General features: G+C 47.9%; 1 protein-coding gene across 2 annotated transcripts in view; it reads right to left on the bottom strand.

The window, feature by feature from the left end:
- The window catches only part of Zfand3 (zinc finger AN1-type containing 3), a 188,909-nt gene that overhangs the window by 9,809 nt on the left and 159,303 nt on the right, over positions 1 to 19,797 (bottom strand). For both annotated transcript variants that reach the window (XM_021221437.2, XM_029533007.1), the window contains one exon: positions 8,066 to 8,233. In XM_021221437.2, the coding sequence (XP_021077096.1) occupies positions 8,066 to 8,233 (168 nt within the window). The remainder of the gene's footprint in view (positions 1 to 8,065; positions 8,234 to 19,797) is intronic.

Genomic DNA, 19,797 nt, shown 5'->3' with positions numbered 1-19,797 from the left:
CCACCTTCCAGACACTGCCCAGCCGAGCATATGTCCTGTCTGACAGTGGGAGTCCGGCAAACCAAGCATGAGAAGAACGCCTCACTCACAGGTGTGGAAGGGACTGTTTCGAGCCAGTGCCTGGTTCTTCTGAGTGCTCCGGTGACCCACTGACACAATCACCCCTTTTGTTTCTGTCTCTGAACTCTGCCTTGTAAAGTCCATCTATCTCAGCAGAGCTGAGATGTGGTTAAGTCAATCAGCAAGGGGTGCAGCTTCTTAGCTAACGCAGCCCAGTCTCTCAAGGCCCTTCTGGTCCTGCCCCAGGGACTTGGCTTCCCAGCAGCCTGGCTCTGAGTCTCACAGACTGAAGAGTTGCAGTGCCAACAACACCCAGCACTGTGAGAGCCAACAACCCAAGACCACAGCCAACAGACAGGCTGAGGCCGGGTGGTGGCGCACACCTTTAATCCCCGCCCCGGAGAGCATAGGCAAGTGAATCTCTGAGTTTGAGGCTACACTGGTCAACAGAACTAGTTCCAGAGCTGTGCAGAGAAACCCTGTCTTGAGCCCCATCCCCAAAAGATGCTCAGAGAAACCAGTTTCCACTGCTGTTACCGCGGGGTGGTGGTCTGTCTCCTGTTGGCAAACAAAGAAGCTGAAGTGGCTGCCTTGATGGAACCTGTGTCTCCAGGACCTGTGTTGTGTGACCTCATCCAGACTTCGGCCTGCTTAAGTAACGGTACTTTCCAGAATTAGACACACACTTCACTGATACCCATCTTGGAGAAAAGGTGGCACTGGAATCTCACCTAAGGAAGGAATCACGTTCCAGTGTTGGGCCATCGTCCAGTAAAAGAGCAACAGGCTCAAGGAGTGAACAGTGTTTACTGCTTGCCTGCTTGGCATTTGTGGTCTATGCTGGGGCTGAGCAGAGGAGGAAAGAAACTACTACATCCTGTGGCTGAAGAGCACCAAGACGCACGGAGGGGAAACAGGTTTAGGTCACAGGAAGCAAAGAAGAAACCTGTTGCACATAACTCAATACACTCAGGCCATGTGTCCCAAACCAGGGGCACCCAGGGCAACGAAACACACAAAGAACTCATGAAGACGGGCTGGGTCCTAGGTGGACAGCAGGGCAGGACAGGGGGGCAGGGAGGTGCACTGATGAAGTCTCCAGCTGAGAGCAAGAAAGGACACTGCACGGGCAGTCAACAGACACAGGACGCACCAAAGTCCACAGGGAAATCCAGGCAGCGATGCTGTGGTATGGAAAACCTACCTACAAGCCACACACAGCTTCCTTGCTGAGCCATGTGAACATCTCCCACACTCTCTTGGACACTCCTTAAACACAAGCACTAGCTCTCGCCAGGGTGAAGGCAGCAGTGGGAAATTAACCCTTAAAGTGTACTTAATACTGAAAAGACAATTTCAGCCGAAGACTGAAGAGAGGCCAGGGTGAACCAAGGGCAGGTGTGTGCTCAGCATTTAACCTACAGCTCCCCCTGTGCATCTACCCGGCAAGAGGAGAAAAGAATGGAAGGAAGGCCCACGGCCCCAGGAAGTGTGAATGTGTTCACAGGTGACATGCCATGAATGTGCAGCATCTTAGGAAGGCAGAACTAACAGGAGCTAGAGAGGCTGCAAGAAAGCCAACTGTGCTTCCCAAGGGAACAGCAATCTAACAAGAGGTACTGGGGATTGATTCTAAGCACAGTACCATCAGAAATTCAGAACACTTTGGGACAGCTGCACAGAAGACACACTCTTAGAACTATTACAGGGCTGAGCAAGTGTGAGACCTAAGTGAACAGAGAGAGGCTCATGCTTGATGGCTGGAAACTCTTAGGACAGCCACTCCAAGCCTTCACTATCAGGCTCAAAAGCAGGGGCTGCTGCAGGGTGTGTGTGTGTGTACACGTGCGCGTGTGCATGCGTAAAGTGAGTGATGTTTGAAAGGTGAAGCGACAGTTCACCAGGATGTCTGCAGAGTGAAGGCCCATGGAGAAAATGCTCAATGTGTGCAACAGAGGGGAGAGGCGCTCGCTAGGACAGCTGCGGAGGAGCGGCCCAGTGCTGAAGGTTGCTAAGAGCATGGGGAAGCAGTGCCGACGACCTGTGACCTGGCACAAGACGCCGGGAAGCTGCTGGTGTTGGCTAGTGTCAGGTGCTCACCTTCCACTCGACACTCCGCCTAAAGACTTCTATGGTAGCACTCACTGCAGCTGGTAAACACGGCCTCCCTCTCGGTGTGGCATTCTCAGAGGAAGACTAACTGATAGCAACACAGATGACTCGCGGAGCCTGCCATGTGGCACAGACCCAAGACTACACACTGTGAATCCATGAACACTAAAATTCTAGAAAAAACAAAACTGCCAAAGAAAGCAGGCCCATGGTTGGCTGGTCCTGGGCAGGAGGGGGACGTGTTGGAGGGGCTGAGTCCTTCTAGAAGGACAGACTAAAAAGCCACCAGTAAAGACTACACAACCTCAATGAATTTACCTCAACTTTATGAACTGCAAAATGGAGAATTTTATAGAATGGAAAATGTTATGGTATATTCATTTTTAAAAACTTTAAAGCCGGGTGTGGTGGCGCACGCCTTTAATCCCAGCACTCGGGAGGCAGAGGCAGGCGGATTTCTGAGTTCGAGGCCGGCCTGGTCTATAGAGTGAGTTCCAGGACAGCCAGGGCTGCACAGAGAAACCTTGTCTCGAACCACCCCCCCCCAAAAAAAAAAAACTTTAAAAATCTTTCTGGACAAAGAATTAACCAATATTGTTTATTATTAGATCAAACTATAAATTATCAGTAATTTATTTCAGAATATCTCCATTTGTGTATAAACAGTCTGGGTTCTGATGAGAGCGATACACGACCACTGAGGTGAGATCAGGGCCCTCAGGCGCCAGGCAGGTTGGACCTCCGCAGGGAGCAGGTCTGACACTTCATTCGCCGTGAGACCAGCAGCAGCACAGGGACTCGGCTGTCTGGTTTTAGCCCAGAGCCCTTGCACAGGAAGGGGAAGCGGCTGTTTAGTGTGAGCCTGCGCAGTGAGGGGAGGGGTGTGGCTTCTCCCACCTGAGGATTATTTTTCCCTTTTGGGAGTGTGGACACGGCTCACCTTCCTCCTGACCCATGGGCAGCACACTTCCCAGTGCTACCTCAGGAGCGGCCTTCATGGCCAGACTCAAAAGCAGGAAGCCTGCAGAGTGGGTCTCTCCATCGCCATCAGCCAGTTAGTTCCGGCTGTGCTACAAGATATCTAGTGTGCTGTGTGCTCGACTTAAAAAAGGAGTCAGGTCACGCCGACCACTGATGGTGCTTGCCCTGAGCTAACAGCCGACCTCCTCAACCCAGAATCGGAAGCTGCTTCTTCCTACGAGACCTGATGCCAGTTCTACCCAGCTGAAGCCCCACGTCTACAACAAACACTGCCCAAGTGTTCTCCTTTTCCTCCATCTAAGCCACACCCATCCTTAAGGCTGAACAGCAGAAGCCAGTCCAGCCTTCCAGGTGGGGTGAAGCCCTCCCGCCCACCCTCTCACCGCATCCTGACTCCAGAGTGGGCTTGTCTGGCGGCAGGCTGTTCTGTGTGTGTGTGTGCACGTGCGTGTGTGTGTGTGTGTGTGTGTGTGTATGCGTGTGTGTGCGTGTGTGTGTGTGTATATGTGTGCGTGCGTGCGCGTGTGCGTGCGCCCAGCACAGGACCCCTCCTACAGCTGTTGCAGAAGTAGCTGTTTTTGGACTGTGGCGAGGAAGGAACGCATCCTGTTATGCTCCCACTCCTCCCTCAACTCAACGGACACAGGAGTGGGGGGAAAGAACTTCAATTGGCCAAAGTGGGACAATGTGAGTAATGAAAGCATTATCTATAGCACTGACTCATAAGCCAGTGAAGGGAGGGAGGGAGGGGGAGGGAAGGATCCATGGCAGCTGTAGGTTTAAAAAAAAAAAAAAGTGTCTCTACTCAAAGAATGCCACTGCCAAACAGAAACTGTGGAATCAAATCATTCTGAACTGTCACATGAGACTGGTTCAGGCAAGAGTCATAACTAGATGCCAAACCTTAAGGACATCATTTGCTTTTTTGAGACAGGGTCTCCCTATGTAGCCTTGGCTGTCTTGGAATTTTCTGTATAGACCAGATTAGCAAACTCCAAGATCTGCCTGCCTCTGTCTCCAGAGTGCAGGGATTTACAGCATAAGCCATGGTGCCCAGCCTCTCGGGGATGTTTTGATGAAAGCATTGACATACTGTCAAAGTATGCTGCACACACACACTCGGCTCACCAACCGAGTGCACTAGCAGAAGTGGAGAGTAGAGTGTGCACATGAATCAAACAGCATCAACAGCGAGAGCCTGGAGCGCACCGAGCCTTCCAGAGTGAAGCCCCAGCACAGCTCAGAGCACAGCGGACAGCAGCTGAGTGCGCCAGTGAACTCGCTACGGAACAGACCCCAGATGAGGGGCGCTCAGACCTTAAAACCCGTGACATTTGTGTGTGCACGTCCAACAGAGAGAGGGTCTTATTTTAAAATGTTGAAATTTTAAAACAGAAAGTTGGTAAGAATGTTCTGGATTAAACTAGAATGTTCTGGATTAAACCAGACTGAAGATAATAAGCATAACACCTGATCATGGACAAGATCTTTCAGCGAAGGGGAAAGCAACTTTGGAAGTTTAGCATTGCTAAATCAGCACACACAGGGACCATGGGACCCAGGGACCCAGGGTGGCAGCTCTGGAGTAAGCTCCCTGAAGCTGGAGTGTGCTGCAGACACCGGCTTTACACAGCCGTGTCCGTCTGTGGCCCCAGGGAACACTTCAGAGGAGGGCAAAGCTGTGGTGAGCACAACCAGCTCTTAGATGATGGCCTGAGACAAAATGTTATTTCCAAATAGAGCTGAAAACAAGACCGGGCCGCTGCTCAACCGCTTGCATGAAAGTCCTGAAGGCTGAAGGGTGTGCAGAGTGGTAGTAACGGCCACACGGGACTCGCTTCACTGAATCTCTGGGGGCAAGTGTGTCCCAACATACTGCCCAGGGAGTTCTCGCGGCACCACACTTAGCCTTTAGTCTGTGAGCTCCCACATCCCACATCTCTTGCTCCTCATAGAACTTAAAATCCTTGAAAGGTCATCTCAGAACAGCTGTTAGTGACAGTGAACGACAGACCCAGAGCGGCCACAGCAGCCCACGAAGACAACACAATGCAGAGCCCCACGCACCCCATGTAGAGCAGAGTCCAGCCCCAGCACCACAGGCTCTGACACGAACAGAAAACTTACTCTGAAAACAGTCAAGAACATGCGATTACCACGAGGTCATACAAGTGGCACTGGCCCTGTGTGAAGCCCACTAAGTTGCTACACACTAAAAACATACAAGCACCTACGCAAGACCTTACACTAGTCCTTGACAGGCAATTCTGTGCTCCTGAGAAGCAATGCCATGCAGAGGGTCACACCACACAGCATTAGGTGCTGTGCATGGCCCAGACTCAGAACATCCTCTAGATGGCCTTAGGAGACAAGACTTGCAATGACCAATTCTGTCACCCTGTCAAGCAGAAACTCAACAAGCAAGCCTGCTCTGTGTGGCTGTCTTCTGTACTGAGAACTGGACTGAGGGAGACGCTCTAGGTCGGAGGACCAGCCTACCTACACCACATGTCCTTCGTGCCTTTTCTAACTGGTACCTGGGAAGACTGCACAGGAAAAGGGTGTCCTTTTGGGATTGTTGACAAAAGGTTATCTCAGTCACCGTGAGACAGGAGAAATCATCTTCAAACCCACCTACTTATTGCAAAAGCCCAGTCCTGGCAATTAACAATTCCTATCACCTACAGCTGTCCTATGTGAGAAGGCTCAGAACTCGCCTTACAAATTGCTCTTTTGAAGATCAAAGGGAAGCTGAATGTGTCTGTGTGTGCTCTCGATGAGACTGTAATTTAATGGGATTTTTAGAAGGCTTTGCTGGCAGTGCTTGGATGACAGCCCCGGGGCGGAGGATTCTGGGGAGCTTGGCCACTCTTCCCTTCGGAGCGTCTTCTCTGCCTTTAATTGGCACCTCATTAGAAATTAATGAAAATGACATCCTCTGTTCTTCCTGCTCTAGGCACTGAATGCTACAAAAAGGCCCATCACAATTCATAACACATTCAATTTATATAGCAATGGCTCTTAAGCATTATTTATGAGATGTGAATTTCTTGTCAGCAGTTAATAACCTGTACAGAATGGAAGGGGAATGGAAGAAAAGATCAGGAATATATACAGAGAATGATTATTCTGCAGTGGAGAAGTATCCTGTTTTAAGTTCAACTATTTTGAGTGCTCCCTTTCAGTAGTAAATACGTTTCCCTCTAACACCTTCCAGGGCAGTTTGTATCTTCCCAACACTCCATGCATCCTCAAGGAAATCGCCACACAGCACAGCCCACCCTCTCCTAGAGGAATCCAAGCAGGCAGCCAGGAGAGCAGCACAAAGCAGTTTGTCAGAGCCGGCCCCAGAGCGCATGCGCTCCTGAGGCCCTTCATCTTTAAACAGTGGCAGGTGACACGGTCACCTTTCTGAGCTCATGGTCTAAGGCTCTCCTTGACCAGAGTGAACTCCAGCTCTCTAGGAAGGACCCACCTAAAGGGACTTTTATCTTAGAACTGGTCAAGGAACTACATGTTGTTACCTAACTGAGAAAGAACTCAGGTCTATCGTGAACCCTATGTAGAGATCCAACCTCCTGGTCAGGGGTGAGGGTGACTGAGACACTCCGACGGCGCAGCTGACCGGTGAGGCACAGAGCCATCTGGTAACTACTACCTGACGTTTTTCAGCTGGGTGCCAAGACCTGTGGAAACTGAGTGGTTTGCATCCAAGCTTCAGGGTAAAGGTGGAGACCTGCGTCTTCTAAACTACTCTGTAAACTCCCTTGCCTGCCTGAAGAGGAAATTTTGGGAGCATTAGCCACTGCCTGAGGCAAGGCAGCAAGCAACCATCTCCCTCAGCAAATCCTACACACTGCCACACACCTAGTCACTGCTGAGGAAACAAGACTATTTCTACCTCCCTAGCCGAGAATCAAGCAGTCTGTATAGTAAGGGCAAGGGGAGCTAACAGAATGCAGAGCTGAAGACCAGCGCAGCTCATCTCAATGCAGAGCGAGAACCTGCAACCTCCGGGACCACACAGACCTGTCAGTATGGAAAAAAGCCACCAGATGCCAAAACGTCCTTAGCTCGCCACAGAACTACCCTGCCTCACTGGGCCACACCACGGGTTCTAGGGTAAGCCGAGTCTAAAACCCTGCAGTGTCTGCTCCCGCTACCCAACTCTCTTCTTTACTCACAATTCACAGCAGAAATGAACGCCACACCCCACCTCCCCATCCTGTCCCCACAGGGAGGGACAGTGACAAACATAGAGGGGTCATGCCAGGAACGGATGTCCCAACCTGATTTTGAGAAGCCAGGCCACCCCATGCTCCCCTACTTACACAGCTCAGACAGCTGAGGCACAGAGCAATGCCGCCAAACTCAACTTGCCAACTCCCAGTGCCCTTAATATAGGACAGCTAGAGCTCAACGGAGCTCAGAGTTAAAGCCCACCTCTTAGAATGGAAGGTGGAGACTTCTCAGAGGCTGCCAGATGACAACTCTATTCCACAGACCACGGGACAGGAAAACTGTGAGCTATCATTTCATCTTTGCACCTCGGTATATGAAGAAAAGCAGAATTTGCCTGATTTGTTTCACTGTGTGCAGGACATAGTTTAGAAATCACATCTGCGTGCAGAGTCTTAAGAGGCAGGTGGCCCTGCGCTAAGCAATGGAGGAGGAAAGGTGATGTTGTGGCTGCTTCAAGCTGGTCCCTCAATGGCTCCACAAGGGCTGCACAAGGCAAGTGTCTACTCAGCCATAGCTGAGGGGTGGAGAATATTAAAAGCTCTTCTAAGTGAACGTAGTCTGCAGTCTCATGTGCACCTGTTTGTTCCTTTCTAGAGTCTTGATTGGAGAGCGCGTGTGTGAGGCAGGACGGACCAGTATGGTGCCTTGGGGGTGTGGGTGGGGGGCTTACCACAGCGACAGGATCCCAGTTCCTGCTGCACCAGCTCCAGCTTGGTCTGGCACTGAAAGCAGCGGCGCCGGCTCTTCTGCTTCGACCGGCCGCTCTCCTCAGGCTGCTCAGGGTTCTCTACTAGTCGCCGTCGTTTCACGGGTGAGGCCTCGCTCTCGGACTGTGAATCTGACCAAAACAAGACATGTGGGGATCAGGATTGTTACCTGGCTAGGTAGACACACGTCTCTCCAATTAGTTCCTCACACTGCAGCCAAGTGACCCCCAAGTCGTCCTACCTCCAACAATACTCAAAGAAGCGCCTATCGAGAACCTGCACGACCACCTGCACCCTCTCTTCCTTGAGTCTTACCCCATTCACATCTGTCTCCCAACTGCCTTGACTTCTGCTCTCAGAACCGCCCTGCTCTCTCCCCACAGCATTGCTCACCCAGGGCCACAGGAAACCTAAGTCTTTGCTACAGTCAAATGTTCAACTAAGTCTTGTTGTTCCTGGACTGACCTGTGGATGGAGCACCTGTCCCTGTCCTCTCTTCTGCCTTAGAGTCATCCCCCTGTGTGGAAGCATGCCCCATGAGGGCTAGTCCTGTAACCCGACTAGACAGCAGACACTAGGAGATTAGCACAGCACACTCGGGCTGTGTCTGTGAACACTGCATCAGTGTATTCAAGCTACAGAGACTGGGTGGGAAGCGGTCCAACTGTGCAGGCAGGGTCTGGCTAGGGGGGGGGGCCGGGGGGGCGGGGTGTTGCTTGGAGGACTCTCTTGCCCTAGACTCTTCCTGTCTACCAGGATGTGGGCATGCTAAAGAGGGGAGCCCTGCGGTTTTCAATGGCAGGCGATGTAAAGAAAACACCCTCCCTTCTGCATAAACTGGAACTTCTGAAAGCACAACAAGCAAGCTAACCCTAAGCCCCTTGCCTGCTGGGTGTCTGTCACGGAAGGAGAACCAAGCTCTTCCTTTAGCATTCACCTGTTTAGTGCTTCCTGTGCCTCCTGGGCTACAGTGGGCGGCTACAGCGGGCACTGGAGGGACGAACGAGCGAACCCTCTACCAGTCCTTGCTCTCTACTTGAAGGGGTTTTGGGGGAAGCTGGAGCATGCTGGGACTCGTTGGCACAGGCTATCTCTGTACCTTCCCAGCCTGTCCTGTGTGGAATGGACAGTGTGTCCACAGCTCTGGCCCCTGCCACCTGTGACGGACGCCCCGCACCGTTCTTCAAAAGCACGGGCCCTGCTGCCAGCTCACGCTGCTCTCAGCCCTGTGTGACATTTTCTCCCACAAACCAACTGAGCAAGCCCTCCATGAGAGCAACTGATAGCAAGCTGAGCCTACTCCCCAGCTCTGCTGAACCAAGCTGCCCAGTGCAGTGACTAAGGCCACCACACAGGCCAGACACCCCTCTCCCGCCTCCGCAAAAGCAAAAACAACAATCTAAATGTAAATCATTACAAAACAGCCCCACAAAAGGAATTCACCTCCATGAGCCACACTGCTCTCCTGGGGCTTCTTTTCCACAAAAATGGCACTATTTGTGATAATAACCCTATTTAGATACCTAACAAAAAACCTCTACTGCATGTCCTAGTTGAAGAATCTCTTTAAAGTACTGTCCCTTAACCTGGGTCATTCACAATGGAGACAAGTGGAAAACCTCTTTTAAATTATTTTGAGGAGGGTGCAGAGAGGAGAGGGGAGGAGAAAGGAAGAAGAGGGAGTGGCGAGGGAAGAGGGAGGGAAGAGAGGAGAGGGGTGTGTTGTGGTGGGAGGCCTGAGGCCAGCTGGGTAGGCTCTGGGAACTCAGCTCCAGTCCTCTGGGACAGAAGGGACAGTTCTTTTACCTCTGAGCCTTCTCTCCAGACTGAAAACTTTAACTTGGGAAGTAAAGACAGACAGATCTCTGGAAGCTCAAGGCCATTTGGGTCTACGTAGCAACTTGGAGGTCAGCTGGGCTACAAAGTGAGACCCCGCCAATTGAATGAATGAGCAAGCAAGCTAAACATAGAGGCCACATACGGTGCTAATGTATTTATAATGTAAAAAGGGTAAGAAGACCCTTCTGACCATGGGCCTCTCTCACCTCAACCCCTCTGTAAAATCACAGAGCTGGAATTCACAGGTTCTCTGAGGACTCTGGCCCAAATGTCCAAGTGTGCCTGCTACTGGGGAACACACACTTCTGGTTTCAGGCTTTGATGACGCTGGAGAGGAGCCCTGCAGCACTCAATGGCATCAAGAAGGCGATGTGAAGAAAAGTTCATGCCTGCATGGTCTCATTGCCAAGGTCTCTTCACCAAATCTGCTTTGGTGGAGCCCCTCCAAGTTAGGAGGGCCCAGGCTGGATCTCTTTTCTTACTTTCATCTCATCAGATCATGTGCCAACAAAAACGCTAGGGAACAAATGTGTGTGGTCCAATTCTGAGATTCCCTTTAGCCATTCAGCCTTTGTGTTTCTATAAGAAAACACAGAGGAGCTATTCTCAGACAGCAGGGCCTATGGGAGGCTTCTGATTCTACCGGCAGTTTCTGGCTACAACCGACTGGCCATCCTACTCGGCCATTAGGCCCTAGTTGTTTCTCCAAGAGTCGGTGCCCTCATTTCTGTGTAAGTGGACAACCAAATCATCTATGCACAGCTGTGCTGTGAGCATCAGTCTTACAGGACTACAGCAGTAGTCCCAACCTTTCTCATGCTGTGACCCCCAATAATAAAATTACCCTGTGGCCAACTCATAACTGTAATTTTTCTGCCATTGTGAATCATATTATAAATATCTAATATTCAGAATATCTGACGTGTGACCCTGTGAAAGGGTCATTTGACTTCCAAAGGGGTAGAAAGACCCATGGCTGAGAACCACTGCTCTCCACCAAGATGAACCACTCAGCAGACTGCATGCTTAGAACTAAGGCACTCTTCCCAGACAGACCCTCAGCAGTAAGGCTCTAGGATACACACTGACTTCCTCGGCCCTCATTGATGGCCTTACATTAAATGGAAAGAAACCCCAGTGTGTCCTCTAATGCTCCCTGGTATGAGGAGGGGTGGGCTGAAACTCCCCCACTGTCTGCTGCAGGCCATCATCAGGAGGTGGGCTGTACTGTATGTCACTTCTCCGTGAAGTAAGTCATTCTCCAACATTTTTCTCACAGGTCAACTTGGTGTTTTAATTAGAAGCTAATGAAATAAACAGAAGTCTACAGGCTCAGCATCATGGCTATGGAAGAATTTTATATCTCCTCTGCTAATTATTTAATGAAACCTTGTGCCGTGGGGTAAATTACCTAAATAAGAGAAACAGATGTCTATTGTACAGATTCTAATTACATAATAATGACCTAAATAATTCAACTATTCAATTATAAATTTAAAGTCAGTTAAAAAAAAAAAAAGACTCTCAGAAAAGACCTAAAAATGACTTAACAGTAAAAAACTCAAACCTTGATTATCTGGCTTCTGCTTCTGAGTTTCAGCCCCTCTAACTTGTAGCATTGTCAGCTTGGGGATCAATGGCAGAGACCATCTAATTAATCTATTTGCATATGCTGAACTTGAGCAGTAAGGGTTAAATGCGGAGAGCAAGGTGAACAGAAATAACTTTCACACTCAGCTGTAACTGTCAGAAGCGAGCACGCCTTAGAGAGGAGCACGCTCATTAGCAGCAGGAGGAGCGGCAGTGCCAAGCCCGATAGAGTTCCCACCCCAGGAGTTCCAAGTGACTTCTAATTAAGGTCCTTCATAAAGAGCCAACAAAGCACATTTTCCCAGTGAGCTTCCCCTGGAGAACTACTCCAGGCTGGGTATGCCCACACTGGCTGCACACCCCGTGCCAGGCCCTCAACACTGTAGACCCCTCTTCTTGGCCAGTGTTTAGCAATGACAAAGACACCACGTGAGACCTTATAGAAAACTTTCACCTATTTAACCGGTGTCCAATTTCATGGTCTGAAGGCAGCCACTGCTCATCATGTGACAGAGGAAACAAGTGCAGTGTTTTTAAAAAACAAATGTCTACAGAGAGAAATTCCTCTAATTGGACTCTGCTAGCCAAGAGCAGACAGTAACTAGCACTGAGTCTTTCAAGTCAGGGATACATTTACAACGGCAGCCTGACGGCAACAAACGGGGCTGCTCCTTTTCAAACTGTTTGTCTCTGACAGAGATCCGCGTTTGCTCCGTTCTGTCACTGTTCCTGTCTTTATTACTCATGTTCTCTCCTGAAATTTTCCAAATGAATTGTGTCAGGCCTGTCAAAGCCCGCATCCCGTCTCTCTTACTCTCCTGGCGCTGTGTGGCTGGCAGCCCACGCCCACTCCAGGCTGCTAGCAGTGGCTGTGGCCTGCTGTCAACTCAGGGGGCTCACACCCTCTGCTCCAGGCAGCCCACGGCACAGAACCCCAAAGCTAGAGACAACGAGCAACAAAGAAGAAGCCCCCTTCACCCACACCTTCCACACAGCCGAGAAACAGAGGAGCCTGTCTAGTCTCCGCTCCGGGGCAGCTTTGAGGCACTCAATCAGGTTTTTTAGACCTATCACAGTCTCTTGACAGGTTGACATTTATGATCCCAACAGCCTGTGCAGCCATCAGTAAGAGCAATAATTAATGATCCCTCACACGTCACTGCCGTCTCTCCCTCCACCATTTACAGGAGCTTAAGCCGCTAAAAACCTCTGTCCACGAAACCCACCAGCCTCTCCCTGGGAAAACTGATAAAAGAGACTTGAAAAGGGCCTGTTTCACAGGTTCCTTCCTACGCGTTGCTTTGGAGCATGTGAAGGGATTAGATCTGGCATTTTATTCTGTGTACCCAAAAAAGAAAGAAAGACAGAAAGAAGGAAAAAAAGAAAAAAAAAAAACTCAAAACACAAAACCTTCAAGACAGTGAGCTCCCTCATCCATTAAAAATTTATTCTTGTACTTAATTCAGGATTTTCCCTTTCTTTCTTATATTTCTAATGACCCTAGAATAGCAAACTTAAAAAACAAAAACATTGTATGGACAGACTAAGTCTCCTGTGAAGAATGCTAGATGCCAATCCTAGATCATGACCACCTAACACTCAACTGTTCACAGCCAGCTGGGCATCACAAGGCTAGCTACCAACCCTGCCCACCTTCCAAGCTATTTTCTCAGGTGGCTTCCCATGCTCTTAGGTACACGAGGGCGGGGTTCACCCTTCCACAGACCCTATAATCTCCACAGACTTCTGGCTCTTCTCTGAGTTGGTAAAGGAAGATGGCAAAGGAAGAAATTGGGTGGATAACACCGAGCTTTTGAGGTGCTCTCTGCCCTTGGAATACTCGAAAACCAAAACACACCAGAATCTTCTAGAGGGTAATTCTCATCATGGAAGCAATGGAGAAGGTGCCTTATTATCCATACCGCTGAACCCAGGGCCTTAGCCCAGTGCTCTATCTCTTAGGCTGACCCAGCACTGTAAAGACATTATTAACGAGTAGCAGCACACAAGACTTTTTAGATATCTTTGTTAGTTTTCCTATGGAATGTGACACATCCCAATTCATTCTACTTATGAATATATATATATATATAAATTATCATGAACTTTTAAGAAAGGAGATTTTTAATTGCATACTACTTCTCTAATGCATATTCAAAACCATAAAAATTTCTCTAGGCACCCAACAAACACATATACAGCACAGAAAGGGTAGGTGTCCTGTGGTCAGACCTACACACACAGGACATCTGGATAAAGTTGCCTAGACCTTGGTAAGAAGTGGGTGTTTAACAGACTGCAAGGTGACCTAACTAGTACTACCTCCTCATCCTCGCCTTCCGCCTTTCCTGTAGGCTGTGTGACTTTCCCCTCCCAACTGTGATAGTGGCGATAATGGCTTTTTAAAGGAGTATTCATTGCTGAATAGGTCAAGTTGCTGTTTTTTTAAACTAAGGAAACTCTTATATTAATAACATAAATGAAAAGTAACAAAGTTCTTTTTATTTAGATATTTATTTACATTTCAAACTTTATCACCTTTCCTGGTTTCCCCTCCAAAAACCCCCTATCCCTTCCTCCTTCCCCCTGCTCACCAACCCACTCACTCCAACTTCCTGGCCCTGGCATTTCCCTACACTGGGGCATAGAGCCTTCACAGGACCAAGGACCTCTCCTCCCACTGATGACTGACAAGGCCATCCTCGGCTACATATGCAGCTGGAGCCATGGGTCACTCCATGTGTACTCTTTGGTTGGTGGTTTAGTCCCTGGGAGGTCTGGGGGTACTGGTTGGTTCATATTGTTGTTCCTTCTATGGGACTGTACCCCTTCAGCTGCTTGGGTCCTTTCTTTAGTTCCTCCATTGGGGGCGCTGTGCTCAATTCAATGATTGGCTGAGAGCATCCACCTCCGTATTTGTCAGGCACTAGTAGAGCCCCTCAGGAGACAGCTATATCAGGCTCCTGTCAGCAAGCGCTTGTTGGCATCCACAATACTGTCTGGGTTTGGTGACTGTACATGGGATGGATCCCCAGGTGGGGCAGTCTCTGGATGGCCTTTCCTTCAGATTCTGCTCTATACTTTATCTCCGTATTTGCTCTCGTTGAGTATTTTGTTCCCCCTTCTAAGAAGGACCAAAGTACCTACACTTTGGTCTTCCTTCTTCTTGAGCTTCATGTGGTCTATAAATTGTATCTTGGGTATTCCTAGCTTTTCGGCTAATTCCCACTATCAGTGAGTGCATACCATGTGTGTTCTTTTGTGACTAGGTTACCTCTCTCAGGATATTTTCTAGTTCTATCCATTTGCCTAACAGTTTCATGAATTCATTGCTTTTAATAGCTGAGTAGTCATTCTCATAATCACAATCTCATTTAGTAACATCCCCAGTTTATTTGAATTGTGTAACTAATGACCATCTGTGCAGGGCCATGACAAATGTCAACCAACATCTATTCTATGTACAATCTACAGCCTAGTAAATGGATGTTGAGTAGAGTATGAACAACACACAAAGGAGAAAACCCACCCTTAAGAATGAAGAGAATTGCCAGGCAGTGGTGGCGCACGCCTTTAATCCCAGCACTTGGGAGGCAGAGGCAGGCGGATTTCTGAGTTTGAGGCCAGCCTGGTCTACAGAGTGAGTTCCAGGACAGCCAGGGCTACATAGAGAAACCCTGTCACAGAAAACAACAACAACAACAACAACAACAACAAAAAACACCACCACCACCACCAACAACAACAAGAGTGAAGGGAGCTGACTGGGGGAGAACTGAAAGGTCAGGAAAGGCATCTCCTGAGCCACCTACCCTGAATTCAATGTGATCAGGAGGCTCTTACACCCCCTACTGCATGGCATCCAGCGAGCAGTCACTCATCTTTCTGCTCTTTATCCCAAGACCCCAGTGGACTGTTCCGCACTGTGAAGGTACTTAGAGAACACGTCTCTGCTAGGTCGTCTCACTGCTGTTGCTATCCTGACTCTACCAAACTGGCCTGCTGGTGTACCCATCCGTGAAGTGTCTGCGAGTGGATCGAGCTGCTGCCGCTGCTGACCTGTGAACTCAACTGCCGACTTCCAGACAACACAGATGGGAGTTGCTCCAAAGAACCTTTCTACACAGGTCCACTCCCCCTTACCCCTATATTCTTTCTTTCCCACTATCTCTTGTAGGTGGTAGGCTAAAAGGGAGGTTAAAGCACTTAAAAACCATCATTAAATATAGGTTTTGAAAAAAATTAAAGTCCTTTTTACACAGTTATAAGAAATAGTATTTCATGTACTATTCACTGTCCCCACACCAGGCAACTTGTGTCGAATGAGTATTTTCAAGCCATGAAATACCTCCATCACCACAAGAATCCTTGTACTGCCACCTTCTTCCAAGCCCTTGTTTGATCTGCCATAGTCACTCTCTGTCCTCAATGTCTACACCTTGGCTATCTCAAGAACGCTTCCAGCAGATACACATGTACAGTGACACGGGAATAGAATCACACATGTAGCCTTCTGCCAATGCAGTATTCTTGTTTTGTTTGGAGACAGGGTCTTACTGTGTCTTACTAGCTAGGGTCTTACTAGCTGGCCTGAAACTTGCTATACAGACCAGTCTGGCCCAAACTTACAGGGATTCTTCCATTCCTACCTCCTTAGCAATGTTGAAATTGAAGGTGTGTGTCACCACACATGACTTTCCAACATAACTTTTAAAATCATTCATCAAAACAGGCAGGTGTATGACTAGGGAGGCTCCCTTTGTTATGTTTCTGCAATAACTGCAACTGAATGCTAACAAAGTACAGATTATCAACATATACCTTCTAAACATTTCATATACGTTAACTCAATTTCTGCAAGGCTAAAACAGAGGGATTATTATTTCCTGAATCTCACAGATGAGAAAACCAACACAGAAGGTAAAGGAACTTCCCGGTTCTCAGCTGGAACTCTGCAGTGCTGGACTGTGAGCCAGGGAAGCCTGCCTGCAATCCTAGTGCTATCCCCCATTGTGGCTGTCACATGTGAAGACTATTTCTGCTTTTCCATAGAGTACCGTCTTACCAGGAGGATGCGTTTCTCCCACTATCTCCATATGCAGGCACAGTGCTCCCTACAAGAAGGTAGGGAAGCAGCTCTGGCCCACAAGCTGAAATGAGGACAAGGTTCCTCTCATTGCTTCAGACCCTGACCACAACCATCACCAACGTCTCTGAGGAAGATGATAACTGTCAAGCAACTTCATTCACTGCTCTTGGAATATGATTTATATGATGTTTGACTTTGTTCCTCTCATACCTGCTCATAATTCTGTAATCATAGCAATTTAATTTATATAAAATCATCTTTATTCTACCACATTTACATGATGTGGTAACTGGTGCTGTCACATTTTGGGCTTAATACTGGATTTCAATCACTATCCTGTTACTGTGGGAAAATCCATAATCAGTCTTTACTGACTCCTTGTACAGTACAAACAGCTCAGGACCAAGTTAGGTAACTCCATTTGAAATTCTATTTTAATAATCAGGAAAGGCAAAACAGGTCACCTAAGCTTTCCATGGACCTTACACATCTAGTCAAAGGTACTTCCCAACTCTCTGACAGCCTCGTCAGCTTATATACCAAATGGCCTATAAAAAGCACACACAAAGGCCAGCAGCCTACACACCCATGAGCTTCTGGAAACCTACGCAACAGCATCCTGGTTTGTTAAGTGTCACTTCTACTTACAAAGAGGGCATCACCAAGAGCCACATCCCAAGAAAAGCCAGCTGGTCGGCAGTCTACCAGGTTGCCAATAAATATACCAGTTCTCTTCTAAGGCCTTACTCAGCCTAGTGTGACGTCTTGATTTTGGTGTCTTCATTAGCAAAGCCTTCTCTGTCAGCCTTGTCAACTAAGCTATATCCGCGGACTCCCCAGATTTCATTCAGATTGATAAATAGCCTCAATATATAATCTCCTCTTTTTATGACCTACTTGGGTACCTTAAGAGTTCAATGTTACAATGCACTGATTTTTGCCCCCCTTCCCTTCTCCCTCTTGCTCCAGCCCCCACTCGCTCCAGTCCCTGCTCACTCTGGCCCATAGGTTTTTATTTGTTTCTCATTACAGATGGTTATGAGCCACCATGTGGTTGCTGGGATTTGAACTCAGGACCTCTGGAAGAGCAATCAGTGCTCTTAACTGCTAAGCCATCTCACCAGTCCACTGATTTTTAACAAATATCAACAAAGTAGAACACACCATAGACTAAGGGTACATTCCTGAGAAGACAAGAGAGGGAAAAGAAAAACTGAAACTCAAGAAGCTGGGGCAATTATTCAGTGAGTGTGTCTAGCACAAACAAAGCTATGGGTTTGATCCCTAGTACTGCATAAACCAGATATGGTGAACATATCTGTAGTCTTAACACTCAGTTCAGCCTCAGCTATGTAGTGAGCCTAAGACAAACCTGGGTCACATGACATCCTGTTTATTTGGGGGTGGGGGTGGCTGGAGAGATGGCTCAGCAGTTATGAGCACTACATGCTCTTGCAGAAAATCCAGTGTCAATTTCTGGCACCCAATGGTGGCTTACAACTGTCTGTAACTCCAGTTCCTGAAGATCCAACACCATTTTCCAGTTTCCTCAGGCACCAGGCATGTATGTGGCATGCATGAAGACAAGACACTCATACATGTCAAATATTTTTTTCCTTCTTTCTTTCTTTCTTTCTTTCTTTCTTTCTTTCTTTCTTTCTTTCTTTTTTTTTTTGGTTTTTCGAGACAGGGTTTCTCTGTATAGCCCTGGATGTCCTGGAACTCACTTTGTAGACCAGGCTGGCCTCGAACTCAGAAATCCGCCTGCCTCTGCCTCCCGAGTGCTGGGATTAAAGGCATGTGCCACCATGCCCGGCCAAATATTTTTTTCTTAAAAAAATTAAAGATACACTCAAGAAAGCTGGGCATGGCGGCCCAAGTTTAGACTCCCAGCACTCAGGAAGTAGAGGGAGGAGGGAAAGGAAGAGAAGGGCAGGAAAGGAGGGGGAGGAGGAGGAAGAGGGAAGCCCCAAGAGAAAATGTCACTATCAGCTACATGCCCTCTAATCCTCAAATAGAAATCAGCGATGAGGATGACAACCCCAGAGCTGGATTTACAAGAAGAACAGTCTCACATATCTGGTCTGCTCGCTCCTTCAGTCCTCCCATCTGCAGGGACATGCCCACACGTTCACTTTCATGTCACTGTACACAGGATGGGTGACACTGTTTGCATTTAGTTTCATAAAATGCAAACTTAAGGGTTAAACTTCCTACAAATGTGGAGTAAACGTATGCCCCAATTCCAATTACGTCTATAGGTTTTCATAAGCTTTCTTACTGTTTCAGACAAAGGGCAACAGCTGTCTTTTATGTAGAAATACAACTGTAGGAGTAGGGGAGGGAAATAGATGAAGATAAATGGAATATTATTTAAGTTTCCTAAGTTATCTTAAAATCACAAATAACACTAAAGGTCAAGTACTTTCATTCACGCTATCCTTTCTTGGAGTACTTTTTTTTTTTTTTAAAGATTTATTTATTATTATTATACATAAGTACACTGTAGCTGACTTCAAATGTGCCAGAAGAGGGCGTCAGATCTCATTACGGGTGCTTGTGAGTCACCATGGGGTTGTTGGGATTTGAACTCAGGACTTATGGAAGAGCAGTAAGTGTTTGTACCCGCTGAGCCACCTCCCCAGCCCCCCTTGGAGTACTTTTTAAATCTTCAATGGTTTTACCTATGTGACTAGCAATGCCAGCTTCTAGGCAAGGTACATTAGCTACATTGCTAGCTGCACTGATGCTCAACACAGCAACAATGAAGGAAGAGAGGACCAGGGAGGGAGGGACCGAGGGAAACAGGCGCTCACTTCCTCATGATGGCAATCTTGTCATGAAGAGCTGGCATCCATGGGATGAGTACTACAGGTTTAATGAAAGGGAAAATGTTTGAACATTTGTATTTGACTGTTTAAAGAAAATCAGTTTGAATGCATGACTGAGTGGATGCTAAAATCAAACTGCTGATTTGTTTTTAAACTATTTTTGCTTCCAATTTAGCACTGGGCTTAATACAGTTCCTCTTCTAAATTATCACCTAACTTCTACCTCCAATCTAGTCTCTGGCTCATTACTGTCAGGTAAAGCCTCAAGCCTATAAATAATACCCAAGGTACCACATTTTAACAGCATCTGACGTGAGTCTCCAGTGACCCTAACTGCAAACTTCTC

This window comes from Mus pahari, chromosome 21 (genome assembly GCF_900095145.1).
Source record: "Mus pahari chromosome 21, PAHARI_EIJ_v1.1, whole genome shotgun sequence".
Lineage (NCBI taxonomy): Eukaryota > Metazoa > Chordata > Mammalia > Rodentia > Muridae > Mus > Mus pahari.
Note: the sequence above shows the minus strand (reverse complement) of the source record. Positions and strands in the feature narration are given on the sequence as shown.